The sequence below is a fragment of the Protomyctophum parallelum genome (assembly GCF_964188405.1).
Source record: "Protomyctophum parallelum genome assembly, chromosome: 11".
NCBI lineage: Eukaryota > Metazoa > Chordata > Actinopteri > Myctophiformes > Myctophidae > Protomyctophum > Protomyctophum parallelum.
In genome coordinates, this window is record NC_139707.1 from 19,285,135 (window position 1) to 19,311,364 (window position 26,230).

General features: G+C 40.3%; 2 protein-coding genes across 4 annotated transcripts; both read left to right on the forward strand.

The window, feature by feature from the left end:
- The first annotated feature begins 1,908 nt into the window (after positions 1–1,908).
- On the forward strand, positions 1,909–12,508 carry LOC310867404 (acetylcholine receptor subunit alpha-like). The gene is made up of 9 exons (XM_083777484.1): positions 1,909–2,137; positions 3,526–3,668; positions 3,763–3,807; positions 4,173–4,282; positions 5,530–5,725; positions 7,069–7,306; positions 9,507–9,730; positions 10,455–10,697; positions 10,795–12,508. Exons 1-9 carry the CDS (start codon positions 2,095–2,097, stop codon positions 10,921–10,923), a joined length of 1,371 nt encoding a protein of 456 aa, XP_083633610.1. The 5' UTR covers positions 1,909–2,094; the 3' UTR covers positions 10,924–12,508.
- Positions 12,509–13,342: 834 nt separating this feature from the next.
- gpr155a (G protein-coupled receptor 155a) lies at positions 13,343–26,193 on the forward strand. 3 transcript variants are annotated; one of them, XR_014569932.1, is made up of 17 exons: positions 13,343–13,453; positions 14,947–15,458; positions 15,601–16,000; positions 16,438–16,606; positions 16,886–17,041; positions 18,014–18,097; positions 18,204–18,324; positions 19,199–19,283; positions 20,125–20,215; positions 20,899–21,091; positions 22,042–22,137; positions 23,664–23,794; positions 24,031–24,126; positions 24,214–24,278; positions 24,384–24,521; positions 24,840–25,741; positions 25,777–26,193. XR_014569932.1 is itself a non-coding variant. In XM_083776196.1 (16 exons), exons 2-16 carry the CDS (start codon positions 15,044–15,046, stop codon positions 25,033–25,035), a joined length of 2,436 nt encoding a protein of 811 aa, XP_083632322.1. In that variant the 5' UTR covers positions 13,343–13,453; positions 14,947–15,043; the 3' UTR covers positions 25,036–26,193. The 3 variants fall into 3 exon arrangements, 2 of the variants coding, with proteins under 2 accessions (XP_083632322.1, XP_083632323.1); XM_083776196.1 differs by having other exon boundaries at positions 24,840–26,193; XM_083776197.1 differs by lacking the exon at positions 25,777–26,193 and having other exon boundaries at positions 24,740–25,029.
- The last annotated feature ends 37 nt before the right edge of the window (positions 26,194–26,230 follow it).

Genomic DNA, 26,230 nt, shown 5'->3' on the forward strand with positions numbered 1-26,230 from the left:
TGCTGCAATTTGTGTAAAAATAGAATTGGTGTTGATAGCTGCATGGGAGCATAATGGTTGATCAAGGGGTCTTCAGAGGAAAAGTGAACACGCCTACATTCTCACCTCAGTTTGTGAAACTGTACTTAATTCCATGACATTCAATGTAACTGGGTCATTCTCCCCGACGGCGTAAGGCCGTCGGACCTATGCTGTTTGCTGTGCTGTGTACTCTGAAATAAACATCAAGGAACATCATCTCGTCGTCTGTCTGCCGTGCACATTTACTCTCCTGTATGGTATTTTAATATACTACACTGGGTAATGTTTGTGCTTACTGAATATAGTTTAGATAGATAGATAGATAGATTTTAAATGAGAGTGGCAGCAGACCTGCAGTTTTCTGTGAGTTTGTTCCAGATATGTGGTGCATAAAAACGTAATGCCGCTTCCCCATGTTTATTTGTGGTTGTAGGAACAGAAAGCAGACCTTTCCCAGATGACCTGAGAGGTCTGGATGGTTCATGATTGCACAAAATCAGAAATGTATTTTGGCCCTAAACCATTTAAAGCTTTAAGCAAATTGTAGTGTTTTGAAATCAATTCTTTGACACACAAGGATTTTTAGGGAGACCTGTAAAGACGCTATACAGTCGTCAATTCTATTGAAGATGAATACATGGACACGTTCTAGATCCTGTTGAGCTATATTTTTTAGGTGATAGTAGGCTGACTTTGTGATTCTGCTAATGTGGCTGTTTAAGATAGGCTAGTGTACGCACCAACACACACGCACACACACACACACACACACACACACACACACACACACACACACACACACACACACACACACACACACTCTAACACCCATGGAGAAATATAATCATGGTTATAATGCACTTAATACTCTATCATGAAAACCCTAATCCACATAATCTTCCACAACATCCAGCATGCTGCCCATTGTTCATCCAACCCCTGCAGTGGTATCACCATTCATATATTCCATGACCATTTTCATCACATGTAGGATAGAGCTAAAAATACTGGTCACTCCTTCAGAGCTGTTACTGGAACCAGTAGTGTACTGGTCAGTATCCTTCCTGTACGAGAACCCGTAGTGATGTAGTCAAATTTCGAATACAGACCTTTTACTTATGTAAAACATGATCGGAGTACCACTGGCACTGGGGTGATCTGTCCTGGCTTACATGGCAGTGCTGCTGAAGCAAGACAGCATGTGAACTCAGGTGGTCTGAGTGATAGGGAAAAGGGTTGGGTGAGAGGGGGGTTGAGACAAATCTCTCCTAATTCAGACATTGCCAAAATGGTCATTTTGTCCTTAAGTGAGATGAATGAGACTAGTTATTGAGTGACTGGCTGATTGAACAGATTGGTGCTGGGAGGAAATTGAGTTGCCCGGCTCATCACTGGCTCAGCAGGCTTGAGCAGGTGTAGAGGGCCACATGGGTGTTGTGCCCGGCCATCTGGAAACACATGGCTGTTGCAACATTCAGTAGATGTTTTTAGAATTATTCAATTAAGTCTAGGACTAATAATATAGTATTCAAAGTGTGCGACTTGACAAAATAAGTGTTAGGACAATTGTTTTTTTTTTCCATCTGTAGCTTTACACAAAGGAACATAGATGAAACTGAATAAGAACATTTTAATACATTCTAAAATAATCTAGATACTTATCCTCAATTCATCATAATTCAACAATGGTGTGGAAATGTGTTTGTTCCGATTGTCCTCACTCATATTATAACTGCAAATGCCATTCCTTTAAAAGCAGCTAGGGGTTGTCATTGCACCTGTTATGTTCTGTGTGGGCTATTTCACGATGGGACATATTTCAGTGGTAGATTACTGTGGCATGTTGAGCTTATAACAGATGACAAAGAATGTGGCTCTCAAATGACAAACGTTGGCAGTCACACATACGGTGTCAGAGAAAAACAATACTACTACTTGGGCTGTAAGTTATTAGGCGCCAGTGCTGTAAGAATCCTTTAAGCAGGCAGATACATTTTCATTCTCCTAGGGGCCAGCAGGCAACAACTTGAAGTTGAGTCTTCATTTTGGATTTACAAGAAAGAATTGCCAAGAATGAATCTTTTATTTTTCAGTTTTCATCTAATACTTCTTTCAGGTAAGGAATGGGCACTGAAATGGGTGAATGCTGGTAAACCAGAGAAAGAAAAGTGTTATTTAACTTATAGGCCTATGTTGTATTTACATTACATTAAGTTAAATCTTACCTACTAATTTCACTTTAGTTGCTTCTAAAGTTTAGAATTACTTTAATTCCTTCCATCAATTATACTATAACAGTAGTTTCATGTTGTTGGAACAACATAAATTATAACTAAATGTATTTTAATTTAAGTAAATTACTTGTTTGTCTTGTGCAGCTTTAACATGCTTTGATTGACAAGAGCATTTGTATGTTGCTTTACAACCTAGGGCTGCCGCTTCAATGTTCCACGAGACAACCTCCATAGTTAAGTAGGGACGGGTCCTGGGTTTAGTGAGCTAAATGTGTCAAAAATCATATGGTTCGTGTTGCTTTAATACAGCCTTCCCCCCAAGGTCATGTGGAAAAGGAAATGGGATACCTCTGGCATGTGTCAAATGTGTAACAGAAATACTGGAAGTACAAATTACCCTCTCAACTCCAACAAATTATGTAAACCGTATGTTGTTGTTGATGTTGTTATTAATATTGTTGTTTTTATTACTTACTTATATGTGTCAAAATGACTTCTATAGAAGAAGTAGGCTACATAGCTCTCTGTAAATACAAGCCAGTTTTCACACATTAAATCTGATATTACAAAGACATCAGCAACACTGGTGCTGCTGCGACAGTCTGATGACCCAGGAAAGTGACCCTGGACGACCTGCGAAGTCTCCAGTGTTGACGACAACTTCTAATTCTGCTCATGAACGGATAGGATTTCATGTTCACCGTGAACAAAACGAGGCTGCATGGACAGTTCAATTATGTGTTTTAGAATTAAGATTTAGTGGTATCACTGCAGGGCACTCACATACCCAGAGGTCATGACTGACTGTTTATGAACCATAACGAGAAATATGTGCACTGTGCATGTGTTCACTGTGTGAAAGCATTTCACTGAGTGACACATTGGTATCATTATTAGATACTCTAAGTCTAAATCGTTGATTCCCAAACAGTGGGTCGGGGCCCATATGTAGGTTGTGAACCAATGTTTATCGGTCGTGAGTAAATACCCCTTTATTTTTGGTTTCCTACATTTTTTCACAATTTCTCATAAGTTAAGAACAAATTCAAATGTTTTTCAAAAGATTTCCATAAAGGAAATAACATTAATATAAGGAAAAACATACTTTTAAGAATTAGTAAAAAATTTAAGTAAAGAAAGACTATTTTCACTAGTTTGGGACCCAGGGAGCCATCACATTTCTCTTTGTGTCTCAAGCTAAAACGTTTGGGAACCACTGCTCTAAACAAAGCTGCTTTAAGTTTGAACCCTATCTCTGTGATTCTTGTAGGTATTGCCTGGGCTTCTGATGATGAAACTCGCTTGGTTAAAACCATTTTCACTGGTTACAACAAGATTGTGCGTCCTGTCGCTCACTTCAAGGACCCAGTAGTGGTTACTGTTGGACTTCAGCTCATCCAGCTCATCAGTGTGGTGAGAGGTTTAGTCATCCCATATCGCCTCATGACTATTAAGGCTCACTGTAATCAAGAATCTAAATTATTTAATCATTCATCCCCATATGCAGGATGAGGTCAACCAGATTGTCAGCAGCAATGTGCGATTAAAACAGGTTTGTTTTAACATGTTTAATAATTGTTACTAATCACAACAGAGGTACACCTGCTACTAATATTGTGAAAGGTTATAGTGGAATAGCTCACTATAGTTAGAATAGCTCACTGAGTAATCATAACACATATTTTTGGAACTCTGTAAATGCAATATTATATAGACAGATACTTATGGCCTAAAGACACATTACAAGGTGCAAAGTTTGGCCCATAATGTACCGTTCAAATAGTACAAATTAAAGTATACAGTATACACAATGTAAATAAATATGTAAAATTCTGGAAATGTTGTCCATTTCCAACAGAAAGTTGTTCAGAAATATATTTGGCATTACCCTGATGCCCTCTCTGTTCATTTACTCAGCAATGGAAAGATATGAACTTGCAATGGAACCCGGACGATTATGGTGGAATCAAAAAGATAAGAGTTCCATCAACTGACATTTGGCGGCCCGATCTGGTTCTTTACAACAAGTAAGCTTTCCTTTAATAAAATACTAGTTTATGTTTCCCCCCTTTTTTCTTTACTTTTTTCATTTTTTTCAATTTTCCGTTGCACAGTTGTATAATAATAATCAAAAAAGTAAGCGATAAGAAATGTATCAATAGTTGCAGCCCTACTCAAAATGACTTCCAAATGATGTTGTCGAGTCATGTTTTGCTTTACTCCGTTGTGTTGAGTGGAGAAGGCTCAGATTGCAACAGGCAGGAGGCTAAATCTGGCCCCTGGTAATATCCCAGGTCTCTCCATACCATATGCTGTGTCTGACACACACTGCTGTTTTTTCCCTGACAACCAGCCTCCGCTGCCACAACAACCTGTGCCAGCCAGGCTGTGCACTGGTTGGTTGGGCTGTTTGACTGGAGTGCTGGCCAGACGTTACCAACCCCCCAGGCACTGATGTCCCCCCATGTTAACATTATCTCCTGCCACGCTCATGCTGCCTATACACACACACACAGTCACTCACAAACACACACACACACACACACACACACACACACACACACACACACACACACACACACACACACACACACACACACACACACACTAAACTAGCACTACAAGTGGTTATTTGAATAGAAATCATAGGGGACCCTTTTTCTAAATATGATATATATAGCACCTTTGACAAACAGAGGTATAGGAGCTGTAGGTTCTTTGTATGGAAGCGCTGCTAAGCACAGTATGGGGCAATTTCAGTGCTTTTCAACCCTTTTCATATCAAGGCACATTATTTATTCAGCATTTGAGCCACGGACCACCATTTCATGAGATTTATCCCCTCACAACAAAATACAAAACTAAAGAATATGTTTTGTTTTCGTTCCATGCTGTATTGATGTTGGACCATATAGGAGACATAACAGGCAAACGTTGATCAAAATAACAATTATTTTACATTCTGTAGTTTTGTAGACTTCTCGTAAATACAATTGAACTCTTGAAATCTTACGGGTCCATTTGGTTTAATTTTCTCAAGAGTTAAAGATCTACAAGGGTCCATTTGGTTACCAACTCTCCATAATTTAGCCACTGGACCACTGGATGAAAACTACTGGTCTATTTGGTTGCATTTGTACACTCTCAGAGTTACAGACCTGTAATGGTTCATTTGGTTCCTAACTATCAAGCATTCAGCTGGAGCCCCAGACTTACATAAATGATAATGAATGAACACTGAGGATTTCCCATGTGTGCTTATTTGTGCCCACAGTGCCGATGGAGACTTTGCAATCGTCCATGAGACCAAAGTGCTACTGGAACACACAGGGATGATCACATGGAACCCTCCTGCCATCTTTAAGAGCTACTGTGAAATCATTGTGCTGCACTTCCCGTTTGACCTCCAGAACTGTAGTATGAAGCTGGGCACCTGGACCTATGATGGGAACTTGGTCGTTGTCAATCAAGTAATACCAATGATCCGTACCATTGAAACACTGAACTCTCTTTGAGGCACATTTTTAATATTCCCCCAAATGTTTTACTTTTTATTTTCATTTAAAAAAAAAGCGTCCTATACTGCACAATGCGTTATAGATTGCCTATTTCCGCTAGTCATTTGTAGATTCCTGGAAAGGGATTTTTTTTTAGATAGTAAGAAAGAAAGAAAGAAAGAAAGACATAAGACAAGTAGGACTACATGCAGGCTTAAGTTATTAAATGCATGCACGCATCCACCTGGGTAACGGCAGACTGCTGGGCTGGCTTTGGCATGTGGGGTCAGATCAACATATGGAATGAATTCTGTACTGGCCATACTGTATATGGAGCATGTCTTGGTGTACAGGGTTTGATGAGGTCAGATCAACATATGGAATGTTAGAACAGGTCAGCTCCATATATGGAGATCTAAGGGTGGCAGCGGGGAAGTGTCTTGAGTGTACAGGGTATGAAGAGGTCTGGCCATATATGGAGTGTGTCTTGAGTGTACAGGGTTTGATGAGGTCAAATCAACATATGGAATGTCAGAACAGGTCAGCTCCATATATGGAAATCTATGGGTGGCAGCAGGTGCAGTGTCTTGAGTGTACAGGGTTTGATGAGGGCCCAGGTAGGACCGGGCCTTGAATGGACAGGTATCAGTCAAAAGGAACACATCGAAGACGAAGGACGGGTGGGGGTGGATTAACATTATGGAATGTCAGAACAGGTCAGCTCCATATATGGAGATCTAAGGGTTTGAAGTTTGAGGTCAGATGTAGAGTTGCTGGCCGGCTCCATATATGCAGATCTAAGTGATGATCCAGTCTTCTCCATGTATGGCTATCCAGGGTTTGATGATGTCAGTATCGTGATCTTCATATATGTAGATGGCCATAGTGTCGACCATATATGGTGGTGTGACGTGTCACGAGGTGTAAAGCCTCATTCATAGTCTGGATTTTCGGTGGTGAGGTGACCACCGAACTACCACATGACACCACGAGCCGCGTGAAGAGCAAACCACCGCCTTAATCAGCCTTTTAAATAATGAGCACACCTTGTTAAATGTAAACAGTCAATAATGCTTAAATTCTACCAAGTCTATAGGCCAATAGCCAATAGCTATATATGTTAAGTTCTTCTCAGCCTCACCACTAACCTGAAAGGGCCAGCGGCTGGTCTCTGGCTCTGCAGTCTGCATGATTATGCAGCAAACAGATTTGTCAATTAAATAAACAAATCTATTGATTGAGAAATTCCTATTCCTAATATTAGTTGACTATGAACTACAAGGACGGCCCATGTCACAACTGTTTCTCTTCACCAGGAAAGTGACCACCCTGACCTGAGTAACTTCATGGAGAGTGGAGAGTGGGTGATGAAGTACTATCGAGGCTGGAAGCACTATGTGTACTATGCCTGTTGCCCAGACACCCCTTACCTGGACATTACCTACCATTTCCTCATGCTCCGTCTGCCGCTCTACTTCATTGTTAACGTTATCATCCCCTGCATGCTCTTCTCCTTCTTGACTGGCCTCGTCTTCTATCTGCCTACAGACTCTGGTATGTTGACACTTGTCTACAATTCATCTGTGTTCAAACATGGAATGAATGAGTTCACAGGAGAATCATCATATTACACATAATTACAGTATATAGAATATACACACACAGTCACACACAATTTAACACAAATTTGGCATGAGAAAACATACGTTTACATTGCCAAAGCAAGTGTCAAAATATAATAAAAACTGTAAAAATGGGGAAAGTATATACAGTTGAACGGGGTACAGCATTTTGTAAACAGAGCTACGTATATGTCACATTGCATTGTTCTGTAGATGTTATTCAGTGTATAAAGCTTTTTTGAAACAAAATAGTCACTTTGGGACAAATAGCTACCTTTTCTATCAATACTATTTAAATAGTATACAAAAAACCCCTCAGATTTAAGATGTGTTTAAAGTTAGCAGCTCTGTAGTGTTTACATGTGCAGTATGTCTGGCGGTCTGCTTGGTAGACGCACAAGTGCGTTTGTATGTGTGTGTGTGTGTGTGTGTGTGTGTGTGTGTGTGTGTGTGTGTGTGTGTGTGTGTGTGTGTGTGTGTGTGTGTGTGTGTGTATGTGTGTGTGTGTGTGTGTGTGTGTGTGTGTGTGTGTGTGTGTGTGTGTGTGTGCACGTGCTGTACGTAAGTGTATGTCTGTGTGCGTGCATGTGTGCGTGCACACGTGAATTCCTACTGTGGGTTGGTGAATGCACTGTAGTGTGAGTGGTGATATTATAGCCTGGCTAATAATTAGCCAGACTCAAATCACACGGTCGTGTGGTATATGAGTCTGGAGAGGCTGTGTATGGATCTTGTTTCCAGGGGGGGCGGGTTGAAACATTTTCTCTTTGACGCAATTGGTCAAAGCTACTGTCAGTCAAAGGTCTCAAGCATTGAAAGTCACTGTACCAAAGCCCGCCCATATTGCATACCGTGTCCCGATTGGCCGCCCCAGTTCTCTGGTGTAGGAAATGGGCGTACAATTGAGCCTCTCCAGACCGTAATCCGCCGGCAGGCAATTTATTTTTGCCAATGGCTGATTCGGTCTGGTTTATTAACCAGGCTAGTGATATTACACCTGTGATGGCTGCTATCATTGGTTAAGTTGCTTTAAGCGAGGGTCTAATCCCCAAAATGATACTGCAGTGTTCCAAGTCTGTGGAGTGTTGGAGGGTTGTATGTACCATGTGTCCATATCTAGAGGAATAGAAAGACAAACAACAGCAATTAAGTTGTATATTAGAATATAAAGTACCGTAATTGTTATCTATAGTTCTAACACTGATTATTCAAATCAGGTTTATCTCCTGTACATTTCCAGCGAATACCTTTGTTTGCCATGAGCTTGCATGTCCGACATGTTGAACGCCAGCTTATAAGGTGTTAAGTTATTGAAACTGCAGTGCTCCAGTGCACATCTGGCCATGTTCCCAGTGTGGAGGCCTGCCTCATTACCCAGCGTCCCTCTGTGCTGTCATGTCTGCAAGCAGGCTTTGCTTTCATGTATTATACATCACTAGATGGCTGTTTTTAATATGGCTGCTGACATGATACTGTGAAGGATGCCAAAGAGTCTTCCCTGTGGATTGATGCTTTCAGCAGTATAGTACAACAAACAAACAGAATTGAAACACAATGACAAAAATAATAATAACAACAACAACAACAAGAACAACAACTATAATAATAATTAGCAATGAATTGATCAAAATAAATGTAGTTTTTAATTTGTACATTTCAAAGCATGTAGGCTACTAATTATTACGTAATTATTTAAAAGCAGTACATTAACTCCAGTACATTAAGTATCTATTTAACTCAAGTACTGGAGTTGAGTACTTTGTTCGCCACTGATGCATATAAGGGCCAGGTTATATAGTGACATGTGACAAACTAAAGGGCAATGAATCATCAAAACAATCATTGTGAGCTTGTAGATCTGCTATTTTCAAAACATTGTTATACATTTGAAAACTTGAAACGGGACATTCTGCATAATGAGTAGGGCTACTTTTACTTTTGGCCATTTAAGTACATTAATTTTGATGCCAATACTTTTGTACTTTCTCTTTTACTCAAGTAGCCTACATTTTCTGGACATTCAGTAACCTTTGTTTGAGTATTTCTATATTGCAGTATTGATACTTTTACTTAAGTGTACTTTTTCCACTGTACTTTATAAATCAAATGGACTTTGTGACGTGTCTCTGTAGGTGAGAAGATGACCCTCAGCATCTCTGTTCTGCTGTCCCTGACTGTGTTCCTGTTGGTGATCGTGGAGCTCATCCCGTCCACCTCCAGTGCTGTGCCACTCATTGGAAAGTACATGCTCTTCACCATGGTCTTCGTGATTGCCTCCATCATCATCACCGTCATTGTCATCAACACCCACCACCGCTCCCCAAGCACTCACACCATGCCCGACTGGGTTCGCCAGGTGTGTGTGCCTCTACTTGAGGATTTCCAAGTGTGAAAAACCTACAAATCTGATCAATAGAGCACCGAAGTCTGACGTCACTTTCAGTAGAGGGCGTCAGTCCCCAGGTTCATGTATTTGTTTAGTTGCATTGTAATCCCCATTGAGGCGATTTGACATCGCCTCATATAACAACTGTGTTTGAAAAATAAACATGTCACCCCGGCCGCTTCACTCATATGGATATGAAGAATCAACTGACTGAGAGAAAACGCTAATGTTACTGCTACTGAATTAGTTACATTTTCGCTAGAAGCAGACTGTATCATATATGAGTGACTGACTGTTGCAAACGATACAGAGACACCTCCCTGACAATAACGCCGAGACAGCTTGTTTATGTTTGGACCACAACGCTTATAGTAGACGATATTAAGATCACCCCATGTTATTCTCCATAGAGAAATCACTTCCGCGAACCAGGGGAATGGTCGGGATGAGCGAGTTACGTCAGGACTTCGGTGCTCTATTATAGGCTTCCCTCAGTCTGGCAGCACATTACATAGGATGGGTCGGTTGGGTCCTATGTATTCTTTGCACTCTATAGCCATCCAGTGGCAGTAGGATGAATTGCATTTGTTTTTTTGTTTTTATCAATAGCTTCTGCTGTCATTGCTAGCTGACAGTAGCTCATGGTGGTACTTTTACACTGAGTGTTATTTTGTATCTGTATTTTCCATTCAAGGTGTTCATTGAAACCATTCCCAACATCATGTTCTTCTCAACCATGAAGCGCCCAAGTCAGGAAACAAAGCCAGACAAAGTCATCTATAATGCTGATTTTGACATCTCAGATATATCTGGAAAGCCTGTCCCTGCTGGTGTCCCCTACCAGTCACCTATCACCAAAAATCCTGATGTTCGCAGTGCCATTGAAGGGGTGAAGTACATCGCAGAAACCATGAAATCAGACGAGGAGTCCAACAATGTGAGGTTTCTCATTCTAAGGGAGGGAAGCAGGAATGTTGTTCTTCGTTGTCTCTTGTCATTGCGAGTAACAAATTATCTGTCCCTTTTCTCCACAGGCGGCTGAGGAGTGGAAGTTTGTGGCAATGGTTCTGGATCACATTCTGCTGTGTGTGTTCATGGCAGTATGTCTCATTGGTACATTAGGCGTGTTTGCAGGCCGCCTAATTGAGCTAAGTAGACTTTAGATACTTGAATGTTTTTCTTTTAAATTGATTGTTGGCATTGTGTTCCTCTTTTAAACACATGAACCCTAACATCCTTATTCTGGGGGAATATTCTGTAAAAATAGATCTATAAGCTGTGAGTTTGTACAGTTTCAGATAATTATTGCAGCATGAAAACAGGAGAGAAACAGAATAATTCAGAATCAACTTTATTGAGGGGAGGCCTACTACAGAGCCCTTGAAAATGCAGTCAACTAAGTGGTTAAAGTTGATGATTAGTTTAAAAAACAGTATTTGCACACATCCAGTTCCTCACTGGTGCTGGACTATAGATAGTTACAGAGAAAAATAAAGGAAGTCTGCACAAACAGCTATATAACCTATTCCTCCCAAATTGGCCAATTATTTCCTCCCATTGCTTGTCACTGCGGTTATACTGGCTCACCTGCCAGTGAGGAACCCTCACCGGGAGGACAAAGCGGCTCCATCCTACTCCTCCCGTTCAACATTCCCCACTGACAGGCGCCGCCCGTGCCTGCAAACTGGATGCACCATACTAGACTGTGGGGTTGGGCAGGTACTGGGCACTCCCGATTTGTTTTGTTTTTTACACAAGCCATATTACGTAACCACAAACTAAGTGAGTCATTCATGAGTCATGACTGATGCAGAAGTAGGCGAGACAGGAAATGCATTGGTGTCGATAGAAAACATGATGTTCTAAAAAGCAGATGACAGCAGTTATTCCGCATGCAGTGACATGCAGTATACATAGGACTGCCCTGCAGTATTTTAATAAAGGAGAGCACATGCATTGAGTCAGAAACATCAGAACCAACTGTATTGTCACATCACATGATTACAGGTGTAAAATACTGAGTGACATTATAATTTGTGCAAACTGGCAACATTGCTACAGCTACGGTAGGCCTGCATTGTTAGAGGAAGAGTTTGAATAGGGAACGATAGAATAGAAAGAAAAGAACACACAGAACAAGTCAAATAACAGGAGGAAGGCACAGTCACATCAAATATACAAAGTCCACAAGGTGCATGAAAATAGACATAAATGACACTATGAAAGGCAGAAATGCTTCTTGTGCTGGTGGAAAACCTCCAACAGTACAAAAATAGCAGCAGGCAGACTATCTAAAATCATCATGAAACTTTCATGTGCATGGATAAAGTGGCAACAAAAGGGAAATTAGCAGCAGACCATATTGAGTCCCCATCTAATGCATGATATCAACTGTATCTACATACCTATATTAGCCTTGCATAGCCTGTTAGTTAGTGCCACAGTAGAGACTGTAAATAGTCACAGATTGATTTAGTTATAAGATTATGTAGAGATACTGTGATTTGGGACATGCCTTGAACATATAGAACATTGATTCTTATAGTTATTTGCTTAGATGAGGCATTTTATTTTGTTGTATAAACGTCATATCTGTTTCCCTGTAGGCTACCATCTGCAGCAACCACAGGTGCTGTAAGATTTGTAATTGTGTTGTGCTGACATTTAAATATTACTTTAAAATGTTTGTGTTATGACTTGTGTGCCTCTACTTGAGAACATTAAATAAACAAGAAGAAAAATGTGCTATCCCATGGATTGAATGTTAATTGTTTGAAAGAAAATCACACCCGTGTGAAGTAAGTGGTGCAACTCTGTGTGGGGGTCCCCAGAAGTTCCAGACCTACAGGAACATGGCCAGGGGGCCGGGCTGGTTCCGGTGAGCCGCCCTGCGTCGGGATAGTTCTTCAGTACTTTCTAGTCCTCGATCCTTAGTACTCAACCCTACCCGGCTCTCCTACCCTTCTCTTCCTTGTTTTTTGAACATCTTGTTAATCTCTTATATCAAATAAATGGACTCTTGTCATTTGAACTTTGCGACCTGTTCCGACTGCTTCATTCCATCGAGGGCTGTGTCCTGAACAGACCAGATACTTCAGTTGCACCCATAGGTTGCACCACTCAAAAGAGAAAAATCTGAATACAGTAGTATACATTACAGCATTTTGCATGTTGTTCCAAGACCACAAATGATTTGGGCAGTTCACTGTCTCACATAGCTCCCTATCTCTACATGTTTGTTTGTTTTTTTCCATCCACCAGTGTTCATGAGTTGAGCAGTAGGTGGCACTGTTTCTCCAGTCAGGGGCTACTCATATTGTTAATTTGTTATTGCTGTTAATGACAAGTCTGGCAGTGGCAACTAGATGACGGGCGTTATATATCAGCACATACGATAACACAGTTTACCAAGCAAGCAGTGCTCCATAATCACACCAACCATCTCTTAATCTACGTTTCTTTGTTTGGCGAGCAACACCGTCATACTACGGAGTATAAATTGTTGCGCTTGCGCATTGGTAGAAGCTCAAAGCTTAATTCGTTCTCCAAATGTGATTGGCTGATTCCCCCTGCGTCAAAAGAGGACTAATGAAAGTTGTAGGGGTGAACCCCCGGCTCGCCTGAAACGAACCATGTGAGCGAGCATACAGTATGTCCGGTCCGGGACGTCGACCAAGACTGACAATAACAATCGTAAGTAAACAGACAGTCACACAACGTGATCTCTGATTATTATCTGTTTGAACATAGTGAGCGTAGGCTACAGCAAGTCATCAACTGACGGAACAGTAGGCCGAGTTTCACGTTGACAAATACCCCACCGGTAGTCACTAGTCACTACCCGGTAATCAGTGATACGACCTAAAAGTCAACAGCAGTGAGCAATAGTAAGGAATAGTATTAGTCGCTACTCACTTCACTACCGTGACAAAGTCAGGTTTCAGAGATAACGAGGTGCGTAGAAACTGCTCTCAGCACTAAATGATATAGTGAGTTAGAACTGATGCTAATAAGGCATCTGTTTTTGTTCTTGATTTAAGTGTTATACAATATACATGCAATGAATCAATGATCCTCAAAATGTGTTGGATACAGGATAGATCATAGATGGGCAAAATTGACTATTTTGTAACTTAAAAAAAAAGAAGTAATGTGAGGTATGCAATATGCATTATTTGAACATGCATGCAGTATTGCATGGTACATTATCCGACTTACCGTAATCACCTTTAACTTCTTGTTTATGCACCAAAAGGACTGGATATACACAGGTGTAGCAATTGTAGAAATATAATTAGACCTTATTGTTGCATTTTTAATTTTACAAATATTTAACACCTATCCTGTTGCCAAACTGGTTCCTCTTGTCTTGGAGTGAGATGTGTGTTGAACTTGGAGTGGGGGATAAGTTCATCTTTTGGTGTTGTGTACAAAGAGCAGCCGTAGGCATGCTGTGCTTCTTCTATAAGTACAACAATTCTACTCACAATGTAGCTAGTAGCTACACTACATACTGTCAAACCAATGATGCAGATTACCTGAATCTGCAATAATCAATAAATGGATTAGGCTAGTAATAACTTTCTCTAAATAAATAACAGAAATTTTGTTATTGTCCACAAAGCAAAAACTCAAGCAAAAATAATAAAGTTAATTCATGCTTGTTTTATCTGAAATAGGATGGACTAGTACAATGCACATAGAAAAATTGAAGGTGCACCTTGATTAAATCATGTACTCAAATTAGGTAACTGCAGAATATTTAACTTTAAACAAAACAAAACATGTTTTAACCTATTAGCACAAGCTAAATTTTAAGGCAATTTCCTTTTATTTATTTTTATTGATTGACAAATACACATCTTGTTGCCAAACTGGTTCCCCTTGTCTTGGAGTGAGATGTGTGTTGGAGTGGGGATAAGTTCATCTTTTGGTGTTTGTACAAAGAGCTGCCGTGGGCAACTGGGCATTAAGAAATGTAGTTTTGTTTTTTTACTTTTATTTTATGCAGTGCTTCGCTTCCTTTAAATAGTTATTCAGTTTTCTTTAATGTAAAGCACATTGAGATTTTTTCTATGAAAATTACCATATATATGTATACATTAAGTGCATTATTATTATTATGATTACATAATAGATAATTATTTTTGTTTCATTAACTAGCTAAATTTCTTCCCTCACCACAGCCCTCTCCCTCTTTAATATCTGCCCAAGATGAGTAAACAACTCCTGTATGATGATCATAAACCATGCATGAGAGCTGACATGTGATGGACGACCACAATGGAATCTAACAGAAGTAGCACCTTGTTATATGTGGAAAGTTCCACTTCTAGTCCCTCCAAGATGTCTATTGACAAGCTCTTCCCTGCCCTCTTGGAGTGTTTTGGGATAATACTGTGTGGATACATTGCAGGGAGAGCAAACATTATTACATCCACACAAGCCAAAGGACTGGGACATTTTGTTTCAAAGTTTGCCCTGCCGGCACTGCTGTTCAAGAACATGGTTCTGTTGGACTTCAGCAATGTCATCTGGCCATTTCTGTGGAGCATCCTCATTGCCAAAGTGTCTGTATTTTTCACTGTCTTTCTCCTAACGTTGTTGGTTTCCAGTCCAGACAGTCGCCTTAGTAAAGCTGGCCTCTTCTCTATATTTGCCACTCAAAGCAATGATTTTGCTTTGGGATACCCTATTGGTGAGTAGAATACAGTGAACATATATTTTATTTAGTATTATTGCCCCAATTATGACATACAGTAAAACAAACCAAAGTTAGCAAACAAGATGTTCTAGTGTCACATTGTTTTTTATGTCATTCCTCCCTCTCTTTCCTTCAGTCGAGGCCCTGTACAGAAACACACATCCAGAGTACCTCCAATACATCTACCTGGTTGCACCTGTGTCCCTCATGCTGCTGAATCCCATTGGCTTTGCCTTCTGTGAGATTCAGAAATGGAAAAACCAAAGAGACCGTCAACAGAGCAAGCTTACGATTCTTGGGATGGTCGTCTTGCAGGTTCTGAAGAACCCTATCGTATTCATGGTTGTCATTGGCATCGTCGCCAACTTCCTCCTGGGCCAGAGAATTCCGGCCTTCATGGTGGAATTTGTGGACGGTCTAGCGAACTCTTTCGGTGGAGCAGCACTGTTCTACCTGGGTCTGTCCATGGTGGGCCAGTTGGGGAAACTAACCAAGTCCACGGTTGTCGCTCTGATACTGCTTGTTACAGCAAAACTGTAAGTGTTTTACTGTGGGCAAAAGATATATGGAGATTAATCCTTTTATTGAGATATTTTTGGCCAGTTTTGTGTGTTTCAACAAAGGTATGGTTCTTTTCATTCTGGTATGCTCCTCTGTTGCTGCTATCTAATTCATGTATGAAATAATTTTCATAATCACAGGATTCGGTGACCCTGGCCTAAATGATCTCATCTAGCCTATTTATAACTAGCTGTTCCTTAGGACTGTCACAAAGGGTTAGGCCTCTGCATGTTCTATTGTACCAATAACATGCTATTTTGCTTGTCGCTTTTGATGACTAAGACCTCTTGTGCAAAATTGTAATCCTTTTGTGAAATCCGAGGCATGTAATGTGGCGGCAACTGTTTTTAATTGGCATTCCCTTAGTTTTAGAAGATTTGTTTTTAATGGTTTCCTTTTGTTTCCTATTTAGGTTGGTGATGCCCCTAATGTGTAAGGTCATGGTGGGAGTGTTGGATTATAGTAACAGCAGCTCTCTGAACCATTCCAGCCTTTCTAACTATGCCTTTCTTTATGGAGTCTTTCCCACTGCACCCAGTGTGGCCATCTATGCTGCTCACTATAACATGGAGCTAGAAGTTGTAAGTCGCTATCTAATCAAGAAGTGTGTGTGTGTGTGTGTGTGTGTGTGTGTGTGTGTGTGTGTGTGTGTGTGTGTGTGTGTGTGTGTGTGTGTGTGTGTGTGTGTGTGTGTGTGTGTGTGTGTGTGTGTGTGTGTGTGTGTGTGTGTGTGTGTGTGTGTGTGTGTGTGTGTGTGTGTGTGTGTGTGTGTAGTTGGCTACCTAACAGCTGTGTCATGTACTGTAGCTTACATCTTGTGATAAGTTGTTGTGTGATTCTTGTGTTTTACTATTCAACAGGTTACTTCTGGAATGGTTATAAGCACATTTCTCTCAGCTCCAATAATGTACGCCTCTGCCTGGTTACTTACAATACCTGGGATGGATCCTAAGCTGTTGATGGATTCACTACAGAATGTTAGCTTTAACATCAGCATTGTGAGCTTAGTTGCCCTGGTGAGTATTAGCTGCCTGCACCTTCATGAAATGAGGGCTATCATTACCTACAGCTGCTGCTATTTGTGACTGGCTTTGTAGCAGAGAGACCTTTCTGTTTGATTTGTTTGAAGGCATTATGCTTTATTTCAGTAAATTGTTACTTACTAACAAGGCATGGTTTAACGATAAAGATATTTTTCACTTAAATCCATTCATACTATAGCAGTACAATTACAGGGAATTTAGCTGTAGAGCTGGCCGTTGTCTGATGGTACAGTTTTACACAATACTAACTAGTAACAAGAGACCACACAGATATATTCAGCCAAGTACTGTAGCTGCAATAATAGTAAGACACACCTTCGCTATGTAAAAACAGTTGCAGCCAGGGGATGAAAATTGATCTGTTCAGTCACCAGCTGAGCAGGATGGTGTCTTGGAGACAACAGATACTGTACCTTACTTCCTCATTTTATCTGATCTTCAACACAATGGAACTAGAAACATGTTGAAAAATGGGTTTCTTTTTAACTTGCAAGTAAAGAGGACAATCTGTGGCAGTTTTATTATACTTTAATGTTCCAATTTCTTTTGCAGTGTTTTTTTTATGTCTACCATCCTCCTCAGTAAATTAACTGACACAGTATCAACAGTGTTGGCGGTTACAAATACATAATATATGTGTGTGTGTGTGTCAACTTTGTGTCATCACAATTAATGAGCAAATACAATTTAATCATTTTTTTTTTTTTTTTTTTAGATATTTTTTTGCGGCTTACGCCTTTATTGATTTTTTAAGGGATAGAAAGTAGGCTGACAGGAAACGGGAGAGAGATGGGGGGGATGACATGCGGTAAAGGCCGTGTCGGGTCCGGGAGTCGAACACGCGGCACACCGCGACTGGATCACCAGTCCGGTGCCCAGACCGTTACGCTACGGCCTGGGCCTTTAATCACCTTTTTAATGCTAAATGTTCTGTTTGTGCAATAGGTATGGACAACAGCTATCATGCTCCTTGGTAAGACATTTAAGAGACTACCTCACATGTTCACATTCAACCTGTTCTTGGCGCAGGTAAGCAGCAGTACTGTACATTCATTGCAACACCAAAATTTATGATTTATCAGTATTTCTATTTTCAGTTCTACTTTTGTAAATGCTTGCATCTACTCCCTTCCAGTCTTCAACATGTATTGGAATGATCCTATGGAACTTCATTGTTAGAGAAGACACCTTCTTTGGCCAGGTTTTGACGTTTGCATTGTTGTATACTTCCCTCTACAGTACATATGTATGGCCAGGTATGTATCCATGTATACAGTCCACTGCCTACCAACATAAATACCGTTTACAATGTAACATTGCAAACGGTATTTATGTTGGTAGGCAGTGGACTCTCTGTACCTCTTTATGATATTTTATAATGACAGGGATTACATATTTATGTACTGTTGGGTTTAGTGCTAGATCCCAGGAAGTGTAAGCACAGAAAACCTCGCCCAAATCCTTACCCTAAATAGTGATTTCTACTTGGTTCAGTTGGTTGTGTGCTTTGTTGAGCATAGAAAATGGAAGAAGCTCAATGCGTTATGCTGTGATGGGCTGTGAGCTTGTAAATAGGGATGGGTCCGATTAATCGATTATCGTTGATAGGACCCGAAATCGATTATGAAAATTAATAATCGATAATCGTTTTTTTCGTTTCTTTTCTGTTTTTTTTTAAATGAAAATCTGTTGGAAAGGCAATATTGTCATCCAAACAGGACAGGGCTATAGGCCTACCAAAGTGTGCCTGGGATGTGTCCCTTATTAACTCTCAAGAGTTACAATTATTGTTAATAAACTACATCAGGGGTTCCCAAACTTTTTTGACTTAGGTACCCCTTGGGGGGAAGATTTTTTTTATTTGTAGGGTTCATTAAAAAAAATATATATAAAAATAAAACGATTAATCGATTAATCGTTAATATTGAATTATACAAATCAATTTTCATTTTGGACACATTTACACATCCCTACTTGTAAAGCTACAGCTGGCTAACCAGCTGGGATCTAGCTCTAACCTTTTCGAAATTACTGTTTCCATTCGTTTCCACCACAGAGATTCAATGCGTGTTTATTTATACATGCAGTATGTGTCTTTGTATAATTCTCTTTTTATTTTTTTATTTTTAGGCTTAATAGCGCTTTCTCTTGTGCTAACAAAGAGTGGTGAGGAACTGAAGGTATCACCAGCTGTCTTGGTGATGGTAGGCTGGGGGTGAGTAAATTACTGGAAATGAGAAATGAAACTAATCTGGTATGCTTGGTTCACAAATTCTAAATTCGTAGACTAAAAGCTTTATGTTTTTGAGTGGTGCAACCACTCCAAGGAACAGCAATGTCCGTGTTGTTCACCTATGTGTCCGCCTATGTATGTGACGTTAATGAGCACGAGTATGACTATTAGTACCAGTAGGGGCGCTGTTGTGCCAGAAACAGAGAGAGATAGTGCTGTACTGTTGCCTGCTAATGAGAGAGGGAGAGAGGAGGGGAGGGGAGTTGCACCACTCAGTTCACACAATTGTTCATTGCACAATTGTACAATTTGTAGATGCATTGCTTACAGTGTGTTACAGTAGCACAAGTGCTAATTTTCACCAACTGTCCACAGTAGACTTTTCAAAAATACAGTAACACTTTAGTTAAAAAAAGAAAAAAAAAACCAATCAAGTACAAAAAATAATATATAAGAATAAGTACAGTGTACACCCTCTGGACATGACACTAGTATGTTGCAAATAGTAAGTGTTCTCAAAAGAGGATTCATCCCTAAAGCAGAGTTCCCTTTACTCTAGATTTGTCTCATTAGGCAGACATCTAACAAGTACCGGTAATTTATTTGTCTTTCATCTGGTTACAGACTTAAAGCCCAATCTACACCAATCATTCGCCATGCAACTCCTTGCAATATGCAGCTATGGCACACCTGATCTTGTCTCATGGCGGCACACCAGTGTGCCTCAGCATAACGTTTAGTCTACATTTTGCTTTTGTTTGCAAATGGCCACCATGAATTAGATGGCAACATTTCTGCTGTTCTGCATTTTTTCTGTTTCTAGAGTTCCGGCCTTTGCCACTGCAGTGCTGCTCATTTCTGGGGAGAAATTGCCAGACACAATTGACTCTGCCTTCTTTTACGGCAGACTACAGGTAATAATTATAAACTTCTCACTCCCTCAAACATCTGCTGAAGGTAACACCCCGAACGTCTGGGGTTATTTAATCCATTAAATCATAGCGCCCAGCGATTTATAGCAGCTGAGCACATTTAGCGACGGACCGGATGCTATCCCGGATACGGCTGAAGTAGCTTGATGTAGCCAAAACACTCTCATGCGATCGACAACAACGGGAGGTATGATTCATTCTAACACGACTAGCGACACATAATATTTTCTTAGAATTGGACGGAATGGGAGTTTCCGGTGACGCTACACAAGATGGCAGCTTAGTAACAGAGCTCCGGGTATCAGCCCATATATTCCCCTAATTTAGTAAGTTTTTATACATCCAAAGTTATACAATTTGAGTGAATAATGAACGGGGAAAAGAACCAGGGTAAAAAAGGAAAATATGATTTAAGAATTGGACGGAATGATTTAGATCAAGAGTTATTAACATTTTCTCGTCTGCTAAAATGGGGGGGAACATTTTCAATGACGTCCCACCGGAAAATAACATCGATTGTTGCGCAACAGACGCTCCCAGCCTGTGGAGCAATGCGATCGGTTTTGGGCGCATATTATATGTTCTGGTAATACTCATAGGAACTTATATATATATACTATAGGAAATGAGTTGCCTAACAACCTTCTGTATTTTGTTTTGGCCAGATAGCGTGCACCACTGCTGTGCTTGGTCTCAGCATACTGCTTGGAGGGAGCTCTCTGGTGTGTCTCAGTAGAGGGAGCTGGGACTCAAATTATCAAGTCCTTGAGAGAGATGTCTCTGTTGGCACTGTGGAGGACTCGAGACCTGTAGATGAACCAGGGAACCAAAATGTGTTGGAGACAGCTGTTCCATCAGGTAACCAAACTACAGTTAACTACTGTGTTTAACTAAAGAGAGTAAGAGACCAATGTCTTCATCAGAGTTGGGCTGTTGCCTCACAGCTAGGAGGTCCTGGGTTTGTTTCCTGCTGGGGGCGTGTTCCGTGTCATCAGTGCCCATACCCTTGGTGGTGTTGGCAAAATGGCCTTTCTGTGTGGAGTTTGCATGTTCTCCCCATGTCACTAAACATGTAATCCTGGTCTCTAAACTGCCTCCCCCTGGCCAGCCGGGGCGCCTGATGGAGGGGAAAGGAACTGGTTGGAACATCCTTCCACTCGCTATGTCCAACCAGGGAAACTTCCCCCTGTCAGGTGAAAAGAAGCGTCTTGGACTCCTCATGCATTGAAGGAAACATGAGATCAGTCTGTTGCTCTCCCCAGGTTGGCAGAGTAAGTGTAGCGCCCAGGATTACAAAAGAGAATTGACACTGGGTGAAAAAATGGGTTACAAAAATTGTGGGATAAAGATTTAAGGAAAAAAATGCGTTGGGGACAACATTTGAAGTAGCTTGTTTCAATCAAATCTGCATGGATCAGAAAGGGGCAGTGGGTGAGACATCTGCAAATCAACCAAATCTGCTATTCTATCAAAAGATTATCATGCAGTACCTTATGGAGGAAAATGTTCTACCTTTTAGCCAAGTGATTCATCATTTAAGCCAGATTTTGTTTAGGTGTCTGGACAGCAATAAACTGTGTTGTGCTGAACAATGCTGTTGGGCAATGGTTATGCCTTCCAAGTCTGACTCACCTTCAAAGTAAAAACAACAGGTGTCGGAAAGATCAATCTTTTGGGAACTGCTGCTTTCTTAAGATCACTGTAGTTGTTTTGTGTCCTTCAGTCAGACAGAAGTTATTGAATAACTAAATAAATGTCAACATACAGTAGCTCATACTTGCCACTCACTCACACATTTGTGTTGGCAGAGTGCCTCATATGCGACTGCGTCCCTGCCCAGCCCCTGGATCTGCCTGATATGATTATCAGTACAAACATGAATGATGTGCCACCCACACAACTGGGTATTGTATGGTTCTGCTAACTGTTCTTACACAACACTCAGCAAGATGTTGTCGCTGTCGGGTAGAAACCTTGTATCTCCATATTTCAACTTCTCGCTAATTAATGCCGTACGTAAGTGTTGTGCAAAAGTAGCGAAAATAGCAGATCTACAAGCTCAGAATGTGTCACATCCTAAGGTGAGCTTGTAGATCTACAATCTTTGCTAGTTTTGCTTAAGTGTTGTCTGTGGGTATTGTAAATATTCAACCAATGATAAGTGATAGCCACACAAGCCAGCACATTTGTCACAAGCCAGTGCTTGTGACAAATGAATAACTACATTGAATCCATTAGAAGAGGGGTTTTCAACAGGTGCTCTGTGGACCACTAGTGGTCTGTGGAGGTATTGCATGTGGTCCTGACCATGCATTTATTAATGTAAGATTGATTACATTTCCACTAGTTGAGAAACTGAACTGAATGACCTGGTGACCTACAGTATGATGACCATCTATGTAGTCATTTACTGACAAGTTGGAGGTCAAGAAATTCAACAGAAAAAGGAACTTAGAACCTCAAGAGGGGGAAGTTCACAGCATTATCTGGTTGAGTCATTATTATTAGTAGTCAATAATGGGCCATTGGTTGAGAAATAGTGGGATGTATACACATGGGATGCATACCACATCACCATGTTACAAAAGCACAAATCTTAGTGCATGTACACTTTGTACAGTAACTCGCCCAACACAACAGTGGTTGATTCTAAGTCAGGGTGGTGGTTCCTCGTTCACAATCAGTTGAAAACCTCTGCATTAGAACAAAGCTTATTTTTTCCATTTCCTGAAAAGTAAATGTTTTGGACATACAAGATTTCCACCCGACAGCGACACTGTTTGACTGATAGGGAAAGTGAATACTTTTCAAACAACTTAACAGACTAACGTTGATGAGTATTGTCATGAACGGACTTAACCATGACAAATATGGGAGACAACACACAGGAGTAAATGCCAAAAACAAGTATTTATTTTAACTTAGTCAACCAAATCATACTTAACAGGTGAAGTGGGGTGTGAGTCATCAGTTGGATCAGTAGTGTATTGCATGTGTGGATGTGTGAAAGTGTAGTGTATGTGCAAGTGCAGCAACTCAGGTCAAAACTAACTAAAAGGAGTCAAAGAACAAACATTGTTCCCTAGGCAGGAGAGAGGGAAATGGCCTTGACCAGCCTGCTTAAATAGGCTGAGCCCAATTGGAGTCAGGTGTGCCTCCTCATCTAGGCACACCCCCGCAGGCTGGTCCCCTCCTCCTGCACATGAACAGAGAACAGCATTAAACAGGATGACAAACGGACACAAACAGGATGGGTCATCACAGTATCTTTACATTTGGCCCAGTAGGCTATTTACTGGAAAATCATATGCAATTTTTTGTCAAAATTCATTAATCTAAGATTATCCTGATGTTGTGTTCATTGTATTTGATGAACAACCCAGATTATATTGAGTGAATAGTCAACCTTACATTCTGCTGCCCCCCTCAGGTCAGTGTGGGAATAGCTGTGAATCCTCAGACTGTCTACTTGTCCAAGTGGAGCAGTTCCAGCAAGATGCGGATAAACAGTTGCCACGTCATGTACTATTATGTTTGCTTCTGACTGTCAGTCTGCTTGCTGTGAGTAGCCCAACACTAATGCCCTCTCCATTAATTTAAGTAATCATATTGCTAGATGGAATTTACTTCTGGAAGGGGTTGATACTTGAAGACAGTAGTTAGTATGTAGTATGTACGTATGTAACTTTAATTATAAAATACAACTGGTCCTGTGTCTATATATATATATATATATATATATATATATATATATATATATATATATAATCCCCGTTTGGTTTCACTGCTTTTCATAGAATTTCTCTAGCTACCTGTGGCTGATCTTTAACCGTGTTCCTGGGAGACTCTACTTAGAGCTGCAGTTCTTTTGTGTTGTGACTAACTTTGGCCAGGTAGGTCTTTTCTAAAACACTATGATTGTGACTACAGTTAATAATATTCACTATGTCTGTCTGACAAAATATGTATTCTTCCATCAGGGATTTATTTCGTTTGGACTTTTTGGGCTTGACAAAACGTTGGTTATACTACCATTCAAGAAAAGGTAATTATTTTCTTTTCACAATACATTTCCTCTGTACTGTCTAATGGTTTAAGATACTAAGTTCAAACCTCTGATAATCAAACGTTTGTTGTTAATTATGTTTAGGATATACCGCCTGTGGTATGGGAAGGAGAGAGCAGAGCAACCAGAGACTGATTTACCTGAGGATATCAGGATGACCTGCACTCAGTTCAACAAATACCACAAGGACCAATGTATTAAGGACATTGTTCACAAGAGAAGGTGAGGACTCATTGTGATATTTTCCAAGGCAGACCTTGTCTGTAACATGTGCCTTATTTGATCCAGTTTTACTGTTCAAAATACAGCCTGTCACTTTCATGATCACAATTACACGTTATATGAAAAGTGCATAAAGATATTTTTAGACACTTAAAGAAAAGTTATTACAGCTGTGTGGCATGCATTGTGCTGAGCATGCCTCTCTTGCTTCCTTTAAGCAATCTCTTCTCACTCATCCACCCAGCCATACACCGTTGCCCTAGCAGCGATGAAGACAACTTAATTGGCCCTTGGGGGAATACTTCCTTTGACTCACAGGTGTGGGAAGAGGACCATGGTGGACACATTTCAAGGCAGTGATCTGGTGGAGTGGCTCCTACAGGTGGGCTTAGCACAGGACCGAGGCGAGGCGGTGCTCTATGGGACTCGGCTACAGCAGGGTGTTGTACTCCAGCACATCAAGCAGGAATATGACTTCCAAGACAGTAACTTATACTACTGCTTCAACACATGAATGTTCAGGATTCTCTTTTTATTTATTCGAAAGTGGCCAATTTGCTTTTCAGTATTAGAGAACGATTCAAGGGCACAGTATGTTCAAATGCGACTGGCCTCAGTAATTATTGAATTGGTGTCATGATGCCATAATGCAACCAGCTGGGAACCACACTGACTTTTACTTTAATGTAATGTAACCGCATAAAAGCATGACTCTCACCAATCTCGAAAGCCTTGCGCTGTCACTGGGTGATTAATGAGCTAGCAGGCAATACTAATATTTAGAAGTGAGTCAAGTGACTTGAACATTTTGCTGCTTTTTACTATTTGCACACATTATATAGGTTCAACCAGAATATTTTGGCATTATGGTTTTGTTATTGCTTTTTATAAATAATAGCCCAGGTATATTACCGTAACAATAATTACCATATGATGGTAGGTTGTGGGCTCTAACCTGAAACCTGAAATGCCAATGCAAGTCGGTCAGAACTCAGGGAATGTAAATGCATTTTATGTGTAAATGTTTGGATTGAATGAAGGGGAATGTATTGGCCAAGATACTGTAAGTGATTAAGTAGCTCAGTTTATATGGAAACAAACTATGCAAAGTCAATAACTATATTTGGGACAAAATGTCACAATGTTGCTTTAGCCTTAACAAGACAGTTGTACGTATTTTGGAAATATGGAACAGAATTGTGTACACTTATTTAATGAATGTTTATTTGTTTTGTCAGTTACTAAAATAAATGAGCTTATGCATTTTATGCCAAGGGCTGCATATTTATTATGTTTAAAAAAATAAATTACATTTGTGAACACTTAAATGCTGTGCTGATTCTCATCATTTCTCATTTTATACAAGCTTATATTTTATATCGAGCTTAGCAGGATTTTGTAGTTGCATTAATAAATTAATGTAAAAGGTTCAATATGTAAAACCATAATGTATTGCATCAAAAAATTCTAAATACTGTGCAAAGGAGTACTGTACGTATCTAGTGGTCTGCTTGGCTGAGAAGTTACAGTATACCGTACAAAAGTAAAACTTTCAACTTGGGAGACATGTCAGAGGTTCCCAAACAGTGGCTTTTGATTGACCCATTTTGGGGTCACGGATCGGTTGCATGTCGATTTCTAAAAAATTCGATGAAATTATTTATGAAGAAATTTAATTAGTTTCCTTTTTTCCCAGAATAATCAAATGT